At 37.6% G+C, this 18,559-nt stretch overlaps 1 protein-coding gene across 1 annotated transcript in view; it reads left to right on the plus strand.

The window, feature by feature from the left end:
- NUP133 (nucleoporin 133) overlaps nt 1-18,559 on the plus strand; it is a 67,532-nt gene that overhangs the window by 36,532 nt on the left and 12,441 nt on the right. The window contains exons 17-23 of the mRNA XM_074948827.1: nt 1,324-1,423; nt 7,169-7,420; nt 8,748-8,881; nt 10,121-10,279; nt 15,049-15,184; nt 16,787-16,905; nt 18,460-18,540. Of these exons, the coding sequence (XP_074804928.1) occupies nt 1,324-1,423; nt 7,169-7,420; nt 8,748-8,881; nt 10,121-10,279; nt 15,049-15,184; nt 16,787-16,905; nt 18,460-18,540 (981 nt within the window). The remainder of the gene's footprint in view (nt 1-1,323; nt 1,424-7,168; nt 7,421-8,747; nt 8,882-10,120; nt 10,280-15,048; nt 15,185-16,786; nt 16,906-18,459; nt 18,541-18,559) is intronic.

The raw sequence follows: 18,559 nt of genomic DNA on the forward strand, positions 1-18,559 counted from the left end.
TATCTTGAGATCCAATTTCTCTCAGAATTCTGGCAGAAACCAAGTGCTTAGGTAGCTCAAGCCCCAGAAAATCAGAGTCACTGACCTCAATAATGTGTCAAATCACCCACTTTGGCCTTCTTTCTCCCTCCTAAGTCTCAGGAGTCTAATCTTGGATTTGTTCTCTTTGTTATGATGGGCCTGATGACCTGATTCAGTCTCAGTTCCCTTTTGTTCCACTACATCTATCCTGCCCAATTACTAGAGCTCAAACATTTTTCCTGATTTATTTCACCCCAGTTTGTCCATTTGACAGAGCTTTGTGTAAAGGTGTACTTCTGTATTGGTCAGTTTCACTTCTTCCTGGTCTCATGAACAAGCACATGATATCACGCACTCAAGCACTGTTGCGGAAGAGCTTATAATGCACATACTTCTCCAGGCATTTTAAGAGTCTGCTTAACAGTAAGAGCAACTCATGAATTGTTGCTGTTTCAGTACATGGGGCTTGGAAAGTCTCTCCTTTCCCAAACTGCTGCAGGGAGGCAGAAAGGAAAGTAATGAAAAGCATGGTCATGTTGGTTTAACCACCTCTTTACCTTACAATGGATCCAGAAGAAAGGTGGAAGGAGATGCACTTAGGCTCACGATCACCACCAGATCTTTTAATGGAGCTGAAGGAGGTTGGATGCCTCCACAGACATAGAGGTGGCGAGATGAACCCCTTCACAGAGCTGGGAAGCACCGAAATTAGTGTAAAATAGTAATGGGGGGGGGGGGCCTCCATTTGCTGGTGGAACCCTTAATAGTCTCTGGAAGCTAGCATGGAGGTGGGAGTCTTGTGGGGGATTGCCACCTTTACTTTGCATCCTTTTAGCAGGAAGGAGATGATGAAGTGATGGCCATGAACTGCAGCGGTGCACAGGAGCAGGAAGAAAGACCAGTAGAGCCCAGGGGTATATAGTTGGCCACATCCTCTGAGCTCAGGAGGCAGCTGAAGTACAGGGGTGGGATTGAGGGTACATGGTGACTGTCCCTCTTGAACTACTCGTCATGGGAACCTTAAAAGTAGCAGGATGGCTAGCAGCCTGGGGGAGACTATTGATAGCAGATGTGCATGATAGAGAACTTGCAGCTCCTGCGCATGTACATTAATGCTCCTTGCTAGGCCTCTGCATATTCTTCTGCTGTTTGTGAGTTGTATGCAGCAGTAGAGGGTGAAAAAAAATTAACATGGGAAAAACGTGATTGAAAGAGAAAATGTGGCAGGAGTGCTTAAGCAAGTATACTTCTCAAGTTTGTAAAATTGACCGGATTTTAAGGTGTCCATTTAATGTTGTACAGGATATGCTACAAGCTGCCAGCCAGTATCGCCAGTCTAGAGCCTCTTTATATAAAACAGGAGAGCTCCCGGAAAGAGAACCTGAATATGTTCCATGGACAGGTGAGAATAGTGAAAATGTTAGGCAAATTAATATCGGTTTTAAAACATTAGCAAATACTGTTCATGTGTTTCAGAACATTTGACCGTATCCTCTGAAGTCTTTGCTTTAGCTCGAACTGTGAATATTAAACTGGACAGTGCTGTTATGCGCTATTCTAAGCTTGTATGTAGATATGCATATGGATAGTAGAACCTAATGGTTTAGTTTGTGGATGGGTGGTTGGTTTCTCCATTACTGATGATATTCCTTTAAGCTTGTTGCATTGGATACTGAGAATCTGGCTACAAAACAAAGGTGCCAAAAGTTGGGAGGCAGAACTAATCTTTGTTTTCAGGGTATCCTGATTCCAGCTGACAAGATCATGATTTTTTTGTGTAACTTTTAAAATGAAGCATAAAATACTACTCTTACTCTGTTTAAAACAGATGGATAGAGTTCAAGGCCCCGTCAAGAGTAAAAAACTGACAGTTGCTCACTTTGCTTCTTTGTTGAGTATTTGTGCTTTGCTACTCGAGGATGCAATGCTGTGAAAACTTGTCAGAACAAGTTTTGTAACGTAAACATTTTAACGTTTTTCTTCCAGCCTTTGTCCAAGTGGACCCCTCTTACGGTATACATGTGCCTCATGTACCCAAAATCAAAATCTTCTGAACAGCAACGTTCATTGGTGTTATGTCTATGGCCTGCATGTCATGGTGACCCCCATGTCTAAGGGCACATGTAGATCAGATTGGCTTTGATCACCTCTGTTCCCACTTGCCATCTGTGGCAGCAAGACCAGGGTAGATTTGATTTAAATCACTAGTCAGGACGACTCGATTTAATCATGGATTTCTACATAAAAGTGCTTTCTTGTTAGTTGTTACAACCTTAATACATATTCTTCACAACTCGGAGATAGATGTAGGTTTCGTGTTTAGAAGGTACACGGTATACATTTTTAAAGTGATATATTTTGAAAAGTTTTCAAAATAGTTTTACAGCTATATCAGAAAATGAATGATTGTTTGGTTATTTCATTTACCAAAGGTAATTGAAGCAGATATTTATGAAGTTCACCTCCCAATGACTATCTCCAATTCAACAGGTTAATCATTAATATTTGGAGGATTTTCTTGCCATGCTGTATTAGGAGGAGAACATCACCAGACAGACATTTAAATTGTTTTATTTAACTAAAACAACAACGTTACGCATTCTGGGTTTTTTTCTTCAACAGCAAACATAATATTTTAACAAAACATATGAATTTTTGAATTTAAACATTCAAGTATTTTTAAAATCAGGTTTGTTTTTGTTAATTGTTTTTAACTAAAATAGTTAAATAGTTTTTTTAAAAAAACACAAACTTTTAAAAAACAACTACTACCATTTTTTGCTGTAAACAAGCATGTTATCTCTGGAGACACAAATCCACAGTTTGAGAACTGCAAAACTAAGTATCTCTGATGTTATCTTCTAGACTGAGTATTGAGTCCCATTGGGTGGGTAGATTATTTAGGTTAATCTTTCTATAGAGAAGCCCCTGGAACCCCATAAGGTTGGGTCCCTAATCCATGAACTATTGGAACTCATTTACAAAACATTACATGAATATATTGTCTCATACTATAGAATTAGAATTTATAATCCCTATTCCATGATGAGATATCTTTGAGCTATAATGTATCTTAATTAAAACTATTTTTAGATAGGTTTTTTTCCCTCAAAAAGCATTTTATCAAAAAAATCAATTTAAATTAAAAAAAATTCAATTTTTTTTTAATCATTGATTTTTATCCACCCTGAGCAAGACTTATCTCTGTGGTGTCTGCTGCACTCTGCATCATAGTGCCTTTTCTTCTAAACTGATAATTAAGGTAGTTAGTCTAGTTAGTTTTTAAAGTGATATTGCTCTGTATGCAGGTCCTTCTCCATCAGAACCACTTCTCTGCAGATACTTAGTTAAAATTCTACGTGTTGGAGCAGTCCACAAGATTCTGAAAATGCTTCTCAAACTCCAAAAAGGGATGCTCTTCCCAGGGATACCCATCGTTCAGCATTCCTTGGGGTATGGATACTCCCATTACCTGTATCAAGAAAAGGGCATCAACCCTTTCAGCTCCTCTCAACACTCCAAACCTATTTCAGCACTGGCTGCATGCTTGGTGCCAAAGCTCTGTCTCACTTACGTTATACCAATAAAATAAAAACCAGCAGGATCTTATTAAAGGGGAAAAGGTAAAATGCCACATTTATTGTGAATACAGAAAGAATCATAGTAAGCAGTTAGTTATAGCTATAACATTCCATTCAATTTCATATTTATTCACACATTCATTCATACACACACACACAGGTTCTGCAAGGTTGTTATCATAGATACCAGCCTTAGAGTTGCTCATGCCAAGCCACTGGCCAGGTAGCCTGGACACGAGGAGGGAGCAGGGCCTTGTCAGATGCACATCTGACACTCCTGGAAGTTGGTTTGCAGAATCAGACCCCAAAGTTCTCACTTTCTAGAGTCCATTTTTATAGGAATTTCTTCCTATGCCAGTCTATGGGAATTGCTTCGTCATGCTGTTGCTGAATCAATCAGCAGATGGCACATTCCTGACGGCTCTGTGCTGCAAGATGTTATCTTATTCTTCGGTTCTCCCATCCTCGAGGCTTGGGTGGATTCCAGTCTGCCCTCTGGGGGTTGTCTGGTTGTTTCCACTTGATGCCTTCTTCAGCCGATTGACACTGGATTCTTAGGCTGGCACCTCCCTGATCATTCATTTGTTATCCACACCAAGCATCCATCACATACATCCTTTATCTCTGTTTTAATCACAATTGTTAAGAAAGCGAGATGAATACAACAAAAGGGCGAGGAGTCTCTGTGTGCAGTTTCTGTTGTTACAAAGTATTGCTTTGAGTCTCTCTCTGTGTGAGTAGTTGTTGTTACAAAGTATTGCTTTGAGAACAGACTCTGTCTTAGGATGTACTGACACAATTAGCAGCTTGCAAGTTTCACACAGAGAGGGCGAGAAACAGTAAAAATAAGAGACCAAAAACCAAGAGACCTCTTAATTAGTAATACCCTGGAATTTAAACTATAGGGAATCAAATTCATTTGTGATTTTAATACAAAACTTCTTTAATGTGATCCAATATAACACTTACACCACATCAAGGCAGGGCACATCTGAGCTGCTTTCTAAGGATGGCTCTACTAGCAGTCCTGTTTCCCAGAGAGAACAAAAAAACGAAAGAAAGTCATGGGTTTCTGACTCTTGTTAAGTGACCCGAAAAGTCTAATCTCTTCAGACTGCCTAGTGTGGGCAGACTCTTTGCTCCACCCAGCTCCAAGCAAAATCAGGTCCACTCCCAACACCAAAACTCATTACTGACAATGACTCCCTGTTGTCATCAAGACCCTTGGTACCAGACCCAACACTGATACAAAAATCTTCAGCAGTACCAGCAGATAGTTCAGCTACAGACCTTGAGACACCAGCACCAGCTTGGTTACCATGCTACCAGCACTGACCTTCCCAGTAACAAAAAGAATCAAGCCTTCAACACCAGTATTCTCTATCTCATTAGAGAGAGGTCATAACCACCTGTAGGAAAAATATACTCTTCTTCCTCTTCTCCCACCCCTTCTTTCCTGATAGCATCAAGCAAAGATCTTTCTCCAGATGTTCAGATCTCCCTCCTCAACCTGTTCCTTGGCAAACTTCACCTTTGAGCCTCAACACCTACCCAGCTCTATCCATTTGGCTTACCGCCCTGGCTTTATTGGGCATTCTGGCACTGCTCTAGGAGCTACTCACACCCTTCCTGCAAATGGCCTAGATCACCTTCTCCAGTTTTCCTTACTAGGTCAGTCAGCAAAGCAGGTCTCCAGAGGGAATGAGGGTTGGAGCAATGTGAGGAGGAAGGAGAGGAGTAAGAGGAAGATAAGATGAAAATACTCGTTTTAATGTGATGAACGTTGTTACTGTTAAAGTCCTATGCTATGGGAGAGGACATAACATTTATTCTCCTCCTCGTTCTTGCAACCTCTACTGATCTGATCTCGAAGTCACTTGTTAGTTTGATTCTGTTCTCATGTATATTTGCTGCTTCTCCAGTAGAAGTGTTTACTTGGCACAGGTTAAAATCTCTGGAAGCCACTGAAGATTTGTTTGTCAGGGCACCCATTGATGTAGCTGAATTAGCATTGGCATGGATAGTAACTCTGGGAAATAATTTGCTGGTTAAGGCCTCTGTGTGTTGAAGTATGCTACACTGATGCATGCAGAACCTTGTGACAAAGAGTTTGGTGGACTAAAACTTGACAACCACTGTCCTGTAGTAGTTAGAGCTGTTTGCAGTGCCTCATAACAGTCTCAGAATATTTTCTGATCTTTATACTTTTTAAAATTAAATTATTAAAATAAAACAGGTCCAAAAAAATCCCAATATACACTTGTTTTCATTTTTTTTTCTGATTGAATTTTTTCCTATTCCTCACCAAATCTCTTGTAATCAGTTATAAATTTAGTATGTGTCAATGCCAGCATGTCAGTCTATATTTATGGTATGTAAATTGGTTGATTACTTAAAAGCAAAATTGCTTAGTTGTATTTGGTTTATATTGTATGAATGGCATAACAAGTTAGGGGCTCAGAGTTAACCTGTGGATAAAATGGGAAGGTTAGAATTAATGCTTCGTATTAATAATGTAAAAGAAAAATGAGAATATTTTAATATATTTTTTCTCCATATTTTCTGTTTCCCCGCTGGTATTTGAGTCACACCAGCAGCGGTGTACATAGCCATCACAGCTCTAAATAAGACATTTCCAGCCTCCAGGCCCTCTTCCGCTCAAACAGGTTCCTAGCTACGTCTCACAGAAGCTTATGCACCTCCTATTCCATCTGCTCTGGCCTTCCAGTACATTCCTGCTTTGCTGACAAGAACTGGAGCAAAAGATTCCCCATTCACTTTCCTTCTGGATCTGTGGAAGGACGCCCCCTGCTATTTGTTGACCTTTGGATAGTTCTCAAGAAGCGTTAGCCAGATCCGGTTGTATTCCCCCAGCTCTATGGAAATGTCCCAAGAAAAAGTTCCTTCCCTAGCTCATAAGTGCACACTACTTCCCTACTGCTTAGTTCTGTCTCAGGATCACAGGGAGGGGAGGAACACCACCTCTGCCACTGCTCTCTTACTTTCTTTTGCTCCTTTGGGATCTTGACATTGTGCATAATTTAAAAAAAAATTAATATAGAAATTCAGAAATTATATGATTTATACCAGTGAAAAATAGTGAAAAAGGAGCAGCCAGCTGAACTAAGACATCAGCAGCTCCGTTTTTGTTATGTTCCCTTTAAACACCCTCTGGGGAATTGTGTACATGTGGGTTCCCAGAGTACTGTACCAGTGTGATAACGTCTCATGCTTGTCTGGTTCATGTGCAGGCACTGACAGAAGCACAAAGAAAACACTGAAAATGTGAAAGACACTACAATCTTTTAGATAATGTAATATGAGGTGCTATTTGTAACACTAGTATGTGTTTTTAAAAAATGAGATAAAAAGGTAGTTTGTAAGTAGAGTGTCCCTTTAGTCTTGAAATTAAAAGAAAATTCCTAAGTCTGTATTTTGCATGTGGTGGTATATCTGTCTCTTTAATGCCTATAGTTGTGCTCCCTTCATGTTATCATACATAAAGTCACAAGCTAATTATAGAATCTAATTTTTTTTTAATGTTTACTGTTTTTTGTCTTTCCAAGCATCTAATGGTCCAGCTGGCATACGAACAGCAATAGTACGTCAGCATGGAATTATTCTGAAGGTTGTTTATCCTCAAGTGGACAGTAACCTCCGTAGCATTGTGGCTGAACAGTTGGTGGCTCTGCTAGATTGCTTTCTAGATGGCTTTGTTTCTCAGCTTAAATCTGTGGACCGGCCTGCTGATCAAGATAGATACAATAATCTGGAAATGGAATATGTTCAGAAAAGATCGGAACTTTTGTCTCCTCTTCGTAAGTGCTGATCTCTTTTCTTTAGTCTAAGGATTAACCATTCATCTAGGAAACAATGCATGGAATGTTTGGATCCAAGCAAATACAGAAAGTTTAAAAAAAAAAAAAAAGTTCCATATCAAGAGTAAAATGACATTTCTGTGCAGCATATTAGTTGTTGGTTTGTTTGTACTATTTAATGAGGAATTAGCTGTAGAAATAGATTGAAGAAAATTGAATTCTTATTGTAATGATCCTAAATCAAACCTATGTAGCAGACAGAAGTCTCCTTGCTGAATTGTAAATTCAGTGCATTCTTTCCAATTATTTATTGCATAGCCTGATGCCAGGAACTTGATATGACTTGACAGTGTCGGATGAAAATAGCTTTAAAATATATTTCTAAGTATGCCACTTAGCCATAAGTCTGTTTGAATATTTATCAAACATTTATCTAGCAGCATAAATATTATAATTGTATAATGGTAATTGTGTATGATTTTAATAATCATAGCTTAACTTATCATTGATGTAGCCAAAATATTTTGGGTTGAATGTCATCTTGGAAACAGTGCTCCCTTATAATAGGTAGCACAGTATTTGGTAAGTTTATGAACCTGATGTTTTTTAGGGCTTAAAATGAATTAAATTAATAGAACAGTTGAATATTAAATCAATCAGCTTTTAAAATTATCATCAGGGAAGTCTTTGAAAATTCTGTTCTAAGTAAAGAAATTGCATGTGTTAGTCTTTTTATACTAACATACATATATTCTGGTAGCGTGTAAATATATACAAGCTCTGTAGCATTGTATTCAGTTTAAAGCTTTAATTTCCTTAGCAGCACAGTGATGGCCCTCATTTCTCTTGACTTTCATTGGATCAAAATAGAAGTGACCAATAACGTATTGTGTATATTAATCTAGTAGTCCTTATAATTGTTCTGTACATCGACAAAATGTCTTGTCTTGTTACTTTCTCACTTGTGGTGATGCCTGATTATGAACTGTAAATATTTATGACAGCAAAGAATTTCAGATGTGAAAATGGGAGTGGTGTGCTTACTTTCAGAGGTAGCTGGGTGCCTAACAGGCCTGTGTGGCTCTGAAAATCTCCCCGGATTTATTGTGCTACTTACTGTATATATGATAAATTTATGCATGTTTACATAAGCACGCATATCAGTTGTGGTTTGAAAGCTCAAATGAATGCATACTTGATATACAGCTATTTTTCTATTGCAGAGATTTTGAATTATTTTTATTATTGTGATCCAAGACAACATGTATCCTCTTACAGACAAAGACGAGTGTGTTTGATTGACTTGTTTCTTTTTTGGCTTCCCTAGTTTCCCTAGGACAGTACCAGCTGGCAGCTGCTTTAGCAGAGAAGTATTGTGACTTCGATATCTTGGTACAAATATGTGAGCAGACTGATAATCAGGCCAGACTACAACGTTATATGACACAGTTTGCAGATCAGGTAACTTTTTTTTCTCACTCATTTAGACATTTGTTCTGCATTAAAACGGGATATAAATCATTGCCAACAAAATACTGATGGTAATTTTAGGCTTTCAAAATCCAGTTAATAGACCTTTGATATCTTAGGTTTTTATATTTAAAAAATTCTTTTCCTGTTCTTTTGATTCTCCATTCTGAGTGGTACAAAAGTAAAAGTAATCTTGCTGAACAAAAAGATTGTATCTAGAAATGGGATTTTAACTTGTTTAGTGTGTGGTGTCCCTCTTCTGATATTCTGTTAGCTTCAGGATATGAATTTAAATAGGAGATTCAGTAGTCAGTTTAGTTACTAACAATTTTTATCTCTTTTTTTCTATTTTTAGTCATTTTCTTTTGAGTCACTTTGGCAATAAAGTAAAATGTTTTAAATTGTTTGACTCACCTGTACTACATAACATATGTTCAATCCTAATCTATTTCTAAGTCTTGCAAGTATATGCACAAGGTAAAGTTACTTGTTGTGTTCTGGAAGTCTTCTGTCTTTGCAAGTGTGTGAGAGACTTCCACAATCATGCATCTAATTTAAAGTCTTACAGAAAGGTGATTCTTTACAGTGGTCTTATATATCACACCAAAAAGATACAAACAAAAGAATCCTTTTGTTTTTATTATAACTGTTGAGTTAGAAATAATTTGGTCAAAATATAGTAAAACGCTGTGTGTGGTAATCATAAGCGATGTGTACACAGTTTGTTGAAATTTGAGAATTAATAGATCACAGTCTTGAATGCATTTTATGGACAATGATTCTGCATGTGAGAATAATTCATAACAAGGGGCAAGTTCTCCACTCAGATCCCTATGGCAGACTTCCAAAGTAAAATTCTACTTTCCCTGCCTACTCAGTTTGCATATTGATTGCAATGAACTTTCCAGAAGTAAAGAACAAAGATGTAATCTGTAACAACTAAGGTTCATACTAAGGATGTTCCTACTGAGACAAAAATATTGAGTTGCTTATAGCTTAAAATATGTAGAGAGAATGGTGTAGATCCTCTTCCATAGACACTTATATTTTTGATCAAAACACTAGCTTTTTCACTGGGATTTTGTTAAACACTTTTCCCTCTGGTTTTGTTGAGCAGGTAAATCCATGTTCTAACCACCTGTGGTCTGTATAGCATTTGTGTTGAAACTAAATTGGACACAAAAACTGACATCAGTTTTTAACATGTGTTCGTGCTCCTGTAATCTTTAGAATTTTTCAGATTTCCTGTTTCGTTGGTACTTAGAAAAAGGAAAGCGAGGAAAGCTGTTATCTCAGCCTATTGCTCAGCATGGACAGCTGGCCAGTTTCTTGCAAGCTCATGAGCATCTCAGCTGGTTACATGAAATCAATAGTCAAGATTTGGAAAAGGTAGGATTTCTTCATATAAAATTAACTGAAGTGTTTGTTTTAAAACTAACAATTTGTTGAATACACATACAAGTGTAAGGGTGTACTAGTCACAACTCTTTGATGTCAGTAACTAATATTTTGGATCAAGGAAGCTTTTATTAGAATAACACCCTTCACACCTTCAATTAAGGTAAAAGCGTTCACAATTAATATTTCCTAATGCTGTCAATAAGTCTTCCAGCAAAACCAGGGAAACCCTAAGTTGACATTCTTGATATTTTAAAAGGTGGTAAATCTTTTTTTAAATCATCCTTTCCAACTTTTTGTATACATTGTAAAGAAACAAAAAAAAAGTCACTAGTCCAATTTTTAAAATTATTTACAAGTTACCTTTAAATGATGAGCATGAGTAATGTGCATATAGGTTTTGAAACTGGCTTCTTCTATATTCGGGTTGATTTCTGTGATCTTCGAAATTTTGATCTTTGTTGCCCAGTTCGTTGACAAATTTTCCTCCCCCTACTTCTCACTGTTCTCTTCCTTGTCTCCTCCCACCCATTTTTCTTGATTCATGGGCCCACTTCCCTTCATCCACCCCCTGAGTAGAACTCCGTGGTGCTAGTTTGTTTTCCCAGCCATTAACCAGAAACTATTAATTTCAACCCATGTGTACATTTCTTGTATAAAATATGGAATAACATATCCCCCACCCATGCATTATAGAGCTGTAATATGAGTTTCAATGACTCTGTAAACCAAAGGAGCTAAAAATCATCAATATATACTGAGTTAATAGAGATTTGTAGCAGTGGGAGTTAAATTACTTTGTTTTCCTCTGGGTAGAACATTAACATAACATGTTAATATTTTTTGGAAAATACAACTGACATCCTATTCACATGGACTGAAACTTTTCTTTTCAAAGGAATAGATGAGCAGGGAACCCAGAAAAGAACTGAAAGTGTCAGACTAATTTCTGAATTAATATATTTTCGTACCAGAATTTTTCCACTCCCATGTCTGACATACCAGATGTATAGGCAAGGATTCACTTTTTACCTCAGGATTGTACATAAATTTCAGTTTCTAGCTAAGTAAACATTCCTGAAGTAACAAGTGAATCAGTCTGCATGTCAGACTGCTCCTTTAAGCTCATTCTGATACGGTATTTGCGCCTATTTGAATAAAGTCAGTGCTTTAGTGTGTAAAGTAGCAATTCATCTGCTTACTTGATCCTTTAATCATGTGACAATTTTTCTTGACTAGCAATGAAACACACATTTTAAATTGTTGAACATAGTATAGGAATAAAGATCTGTCTTATCTCTGTGGGCTGAAATGGGGTAGCTATAATTGTTGGATGCCAGGTAATTTTATTTTAGAAATTACTAAAAAATATTTAGAGAAACAAGAAAAAGGGTAGGCCAGCTCTAACTAATTATTTATCTTTCTGCCAACTTAGCCCGCTGTTTAGTCAGAGGGTTTTATTTACATACCTTAGGGGAACACTGTGATCAAGACCAAGCAAAATAATCATAACTATTAACCATGGCTATTTTATTATTAAAGAAAGCATTAAACTAAACAACACAAATGATTCATTGACCACAAATAATAAACTGGTTACTTCTGTTTGTACTCTCTTCTGTATGTCTCTCTGTGGAGAGCTTTTAACAGCGATTACATCATCTCTGGCGGGATGCTTTTCTCTTGATAAGTTGAGACGAAATTTGTGAATTCAGTTTTAGTATCTTATTAGATACTTAAAACTGCTTATGTATGTGACAGGGTTCCCGAGTGCAACCTGGACTATGGGGCTGCTGAGTCCTCTGTCCCACCAATGTGGGCTGCCTCTTATACTGTGATGCTGTTGGCAAGCTCCAAACCTCTGGCAGGTACTGTACTTGCACAGACATTCACAGGCAGGGACACACCCAACTGAGTTACATGCATGCTTCTCCCAGCCACTCATGAACCAACAATAGAGAGGCTCCAGCCAATTCCCCCCAGCTCCCTAGCCTTGCATCTCAGAACTGTACTGTCTTGCCCTGGTCAGAAGCCTGACCAGTGTAAGTTCATTACTCAGTCTGCCCCTCCTTCTATGTGGAGAGGACACACACTAGTCTTCATAAGCTGAGCTGAGTTTTCCCAGGCTCTTCAACCAAAACACACTGTTTTAGGTAAAATATAAAACAGATTTATTAACTACAGAAAGATAGATTTTAAGTGATTATAAGTAGTACATATAGAGATCAAAGTTGGTTACCTAAGAAATAAAAGTAAATTCGCAATCTGAGTTCTAAAGACTAGACAGAACTTGAATCAAGCAGTGTCTCACCCTGATAGATGGTACAAACAGGTCACAGATCTTCAGTACACAGGCTGAAACTCTCTTTCAGCCTGGGACCACTCTCTCCAGTTCAAAATCTTTATCCTCCAGACATGTTTCCAGGTGTTGAGTTGTGGGGGAAGTGAGGCCAAGTCATGATGTCACTTCCCCTCTTTATAGTTTCTTCCAGTTTGCTGGAAAGATCTTTTGCTATGACGTGGGTCAAGCAGTCTCCACTATATACGTGCACTCGCTGAGATGGTCGTTGGGAGAGTGGATTCCCTTCAGTGGGCCATCAGCACGTCTGGTGACTCCATTGTTGTACCTGAAAGGCTGGTTGTGTGTGTTCCCAATATAACAACATTTTTCAGTAACATTCACATAGCAAAACTTCATAACCTCACTTACAAGTATAGCACATACAATCCAACAGGATATTAATGTTCAACAGATCAAGACTTTTAAAATGATACCTCACAAGGCATTGTTTGTACAAAATGTATCATAACTGTATGACAGTGGTGCTGCTTTGAAGTACAGAGTGCCACAATGTATGGGAAAAATAACTTAGGGTCAAATGAAGCCTGTGTAATTATTATAGATAACCAAACCGTTTATTGTTGGGCAAAATAAGCAATCTTAACTAAATTCTATGAAATTGAAGAAAATACTTAAATTAGTTACTTAGAAGAAGCCATTTAAGGAGCTGTCTTAAAACAGGCCAATTACAAATATTAAGAATCTTAAATCCAGTTACATCCCACTATTTATCGGTTTACCAATATTTAGTCCCTGTTTCCTTTCCAGGAATACGTGGTCTAAGCACTTAGTGATTAACAGAAGAAACTGTTAGCCGTTCAGCATTTTGATATTCCAACAAAATCATTGCAAGAGTTTTAAATCTAATCTCGTGGCAGGTTCTTAGTTAAATTCCTCTCATCAATCCATGTTGAAGTCTTGGGGAGGTTTTCCATAGTTTGGTTTCTTCTTGAGTCTTCTCTGTTTTTTTCTTATCTGTCTGTGGCAGCTTGTTTATAGAGTGCTGTGTAACAGGGTCTGTTGAGCAGGGTAACGCAGGGTGTGTGTGGGGTGTGTGCTCACCTCTGAGTTTATATACCCTTTTCCTTCTTATTGTCATGAAATTATAGGAAAACACATAACTTTCAGACTTGTTTAGATTCAAGTCAGTTGCTATCTTTTCATTAGCTTTATGCCTTTGGGGTTGAGCTAGGTGACCCTTTCAGCTCCTGAAATATGCAGTCTGCTTAATGAATATGCAACATTTCTTTAATTGCCTTTGTTCTTGTAACAGGAAACCATCAGATAACTAGCGTTGAAAGTTTTAATTCTCTTTTTAATCAGTCCATTCTAGATCTGTAATGTCTGTTCTGAGATATTCTTTCAATTTTATTAGTTTGATAGGAAATGAAATTGTTTTCAAAAAGTCGAAACACTTCTATAAGAGATCTTTTTAGTTCCCAAAACAATATTTTAAAATTAAATAACTTTCAGAAAGTCTTCAGCTTAAGTTGTTGATTCCACATGACAGTTTTTGGAACTGTGACTTTTTTTTTTGTCTTCCTCCATTGGGTGAGGGTTTGCTTGTGCACTGCTGCTAATTAATTCATTCATCATTAATATAAATATTCTATACTTAAATGTCATCTTACACTAATTTAGCAAGGTCATTAAATTTCATGTTGGTACGTAAAGCATTTTACAGCAATGACATCAGAAGCTATATTAGGACTATTGCATTAGCTAACATATTTGCAAGTCTGCATTTCACAAAGGTGTTTGTCATTTCAGTATTAAGAAATAAACAAAAGTTTAAAATATCTCAACATCATATGTTTTATGTTAAAGTTTTTAAAAACATAAACAGGTTTTCTTGCAAGAGGGTGGGGTTATTAGAGCCCACTTTACTAAGATTTATTGATCTGATAACACACACCCTGCATTTCTTTCACAAGCAGGATTTTCCTAAAATGTGAATGTTTACATTGTTTGTCAGCATGGAATTTGCTTGTTGTTGGAAGATAGAAGCAGAAACCTTTGGAGTTTCTCTGATTAGCTTTAACATTTTGTAATATAACTAGCTAAACATATGTATTGTTATATTTCCAACCATCCTTGAAATAACATTCTTGTAGCTATATGTATTAAAAGACACAGACAAGTTTGTAACAACTTAAAAAAATTATTACAATAATTTTACTAATATCACTTTTGCATCAATATTGAAGTCTTATTGCCACATGTCCTGAACAGTGAAATGCAGAACTTCAGTTTCCAAGTTGTGCAACTTTTTTTTTTTTTTTTTTTGGAGTGTTATAGCCTATAAAATCTTGGGGGGAGGGGTTTAAAGAAAAAATAGCCATAAGGGTTTAGTTCTAAAGGATTCCATCTATTCTCTTTCTCCATGTGCCTTTATTTCTAATACCCTTCTTAACTTTAGGCTCACAGAACGCTACAGGCTTTGGCAAATGTGGAGACCAGATACTTTGCAAAGAAGAAAAGTCTTCTTGGCTTGAGTAAACTAGCTGCATTGGCATCTGACTTTTCAGAGGATTTACTGCAAGAAAAAATAGAAGGTAAGAAATAAGACCAGAGCAAAGAAAACAGCAAGATAATGGATTTCTTTAATCAGAATCTTGTTAAAGTGTTACACATGGTAAAGTTAAATCCTTAGTGCTGGCGCTTTGGAAGTTTTCACCATCAGTGTTGTCTAGTGTCACTGGAAAATTTGGACCCTAGTTCACGGGTGTATAGTTATTTTTTAAAAGGCACTATCAGCTACTCTGGTAAATAGGTTAATAAAACTACTGCAATTTAAAAAAACCCAAAACCACCTCTGATCATTTCTTGGAGCCTTATGTTGACTGCCTTTGGAGGTGAGGCTACATGGTGCTATATGCCCTCATGTAGTTGCAGGAGAAAGCCTTAGCAACTTTAAAAGCCTGTCAGTTTTCCTTTATTAGTATATTTGCAATGTGAAAGTCTAAGCATGTGTACTGTTAATTTGGATTGTCAGTTTTTATTTTAAATGTCACTTAAATTTTTTTGGTAGGGACATGGTTTCGTAATACTTTAATTCAAAACCCATTGAGGTTGAGAGCACCTGTCCCTTCTCCAAGTGGCTATACAAGTTCTGCAACCTTGCCCCAGTTTTTAAAATGTAATCTACCTTTCTGGTGATAGTAACTATTGCTGCGTCTTTACTACCAGATTGTAGAAAGGCTCATGAAAGATTCTTCAGGAATAGCTGCTGTAATATTGCCAATCAGGGGGAGCATTGCAACATATTTCACACAATCGCTAATACAATAGTATTTTGTTTATTTGTTTTAGTACCTATTTATGGCTGTTCTTGAATCATCCCTTTCCTGTTATCTGTGTTTTTAAACTTAATGACAGTTCACTGCATATCAACACTATTGTCATCTTAACTTGCGTTCTTAATTAAAATACTCAGACTGGGGATGTATAAAGCTCCTCTTTCAGTTTTTGAGGGAGGTGAACAGTAATCTGTACAACCCCAAGTGAAATAATATTAAAATTACAAAGGATATTAATGGTAACTAAGCAGACTTTTTGAAACTGTGTGCTTCAGCTTTTAATATGTTTAATATCCTACATAAACTTTTTAAATAAAATAAATTGGCAGCATCAAATTTTGAAGTTAAAAAGTCGTTTTGCACATTGGAGAAGCAGCCACTCTGGAAACATATAGACATGCTGATGTGAAGAAACGCTTTTGAAACGTAATGATGAGAGCCCCAAATGAGAGAGAGAATGGTCTGTCTTGTGGTTTAAGAGTTAGGAACTCGGGAGATCTGGCTTGAGTTCCCGGTTTTGCCAGAGACTACCTATGTGACTGTGGGCTAGTCACCTAATCTCTCTATGTTAATACATCCTTTCTCCCACCTTTTCTCTTGGCTATTTAAACTGTACTCCCTTCAGAACAAGAACTGTCTCTGTACAGTGCCTGGCAAATGAGGGTCCCAGTCTCAGCTGGGGAGTCTGTGTGCTTCTGTAATACAAATAATTAAAAAAACCCTAAATAAATGCACTCTTTAAGACAAATAACTTTGTAAACCTGAATAGTTCTGTGACTTGTCAGAATTTATTTGTATGTTCAATGCTCATAATATAAATAATAATGTGAAATATTCTTCTCCCTAACTAAATGCAAGAAATATCAGAACAGGAGCGTTTTCTGTTGCATCAGGAGACCTTACCTGAACAACTGCTGGCTGATAAACAGTTGAACCTCAGCGTCATGCCTGTATTGACTGCACCTCAGCTTATCGATGTATGTATCTCAAATTTTCTTAGCTAAAGTTTACCTATGTGCCTGTATTTTCAACAGAATTGGTGAGAAGATCAGAATTGAATTGTCTTTTTGTTGTTTAAAGGATGGTTTCCATCCCACCCTCAGTTGTAAAATATGAATTGGTTATTTATACTTAAGCCTCCGTTATGGCTTATGATTAAACTCTAAGGTATTGCTTCCAGTTCCTGCTTTAGCTTCCTGGTTGAACATGTGCACTGTCATGATGCATGGAGCAAATCAGAACAGCATCAAGAGCTGAGCTATTGGATTGGGGCACTGTGTGGATAAATGATAACTTGGAGTCTGGTTTAAGAGGCAGAAGGGACCCAGAACTTTTCACCTTTGGAAGACAGGGATGCTGCAAAGTGGAAGAGGGGGGAGGGCTGCAACCAGGAAGGGGGGATTTTGATGACCAACTGCACTGAGAGCCAAGAGAAAGTCTTTGATCCCCTACAGAAAATCCAGCCAACAATCACTGGCAGCGCTGACTTTCTCTCCTTTGTCCCTCACTTCTTTTTGCAGTAGTAGCTACAATCACAAATTGCCTTACCAGTTCCTATGCCTTTTTGGTAGCATGATCTTTTCACCTGCTTCTCTCTTATCACCCACTGACGTGTGCAGAAAGTAGCAGAGGAATGTATGGTGGCAGCATGTTGCTACAGTCACCTTCAAAAGAAACCAGAACCTATCAGTGGTGTCGTTTCTTATATTCATTGCTCTCTATACAGCCTCTACAAAAGAAGCAGCAAGTTGCACATTCTGTTATTACTGTCCTTCTGTCTTCTTGGACCTGCCCTAATAGTCAGCAGGTTCTGAGCCCTCTACCCACACCTTAAACTAGGCTAGTTAGGGGGAAGAGGTAGAGGAGGAGATATCACATAATCCCTTTTCAAGCAGTTGGGACACTGTCAGCTGTCCAGTTTTCCTCTAATAAGTTCCTGCTACCATCAGATCAGTATCTTTAGTCACTGTTTACAACCAGGAAGTGAAAATCAGAGGCTGGGAACAAAATATATTAGTCTTAATCTTAAATTTCAATTTAAAATCCTGATTGAGGGTTTCCTGTATGGAGACTCTGTATTAAAGAGTGAGTTGCAAAGTAAGTGTCTGCAGTTTTAAATGTAAAAGGCTGATTTTGATAGCAAGCATGTCTGTTTTCAGGAGATGAACAATGGTGCATGCATTTTTATATTGCTGTGAGCTCATTTTATTTGTGGAGCTAAGCTCTGGCTACAATAGGCTAGGAATGCTGCAGCCTTAAACAGCATTTAAATTTGAAACCTGTACTATAGCAGCCTTATATCCAATATAGTCTTTCCACAGACCATTGTCATGTGGGTGGAATGCTCGTCTAAAACCTTGACTATATTCCTTACCATAAAAATACTTGCAGCCGAATCAATACATATTTCAATGAAAAGGTCACATAAGTGGAAAATACATGGTGGTCTTCCCACAGAGTTCTTCACAATATCAGCTTACATCAGTTTGCAAGCTAAAAATAATTCTGTACTTAATCTTTTCATACCTTAGCTGTACATATGTGATGAGAACAGAAGAGCTAATGAGTATGACTTCAAGAAAGCACTGGACCTGCTGGAATATATTGATGAGGTAGGAAAACTGTTGGATG

The sequence above is a fragment of the Natator depressus genome, chromosome 3 (genome assembly GCF_965152275.1).
Source record: "Natator depressus isolate rNatDep1 chromosome 3, rNatDep2.hap1, whole genome shotgun sequence".
In the NCBI taxonomy this organism is placed as follows: domain Eukaryota; kingdom Metazoa; phylum Chordata; order Testudines; family Cheloniidae; genus Natator; species Natator depressus.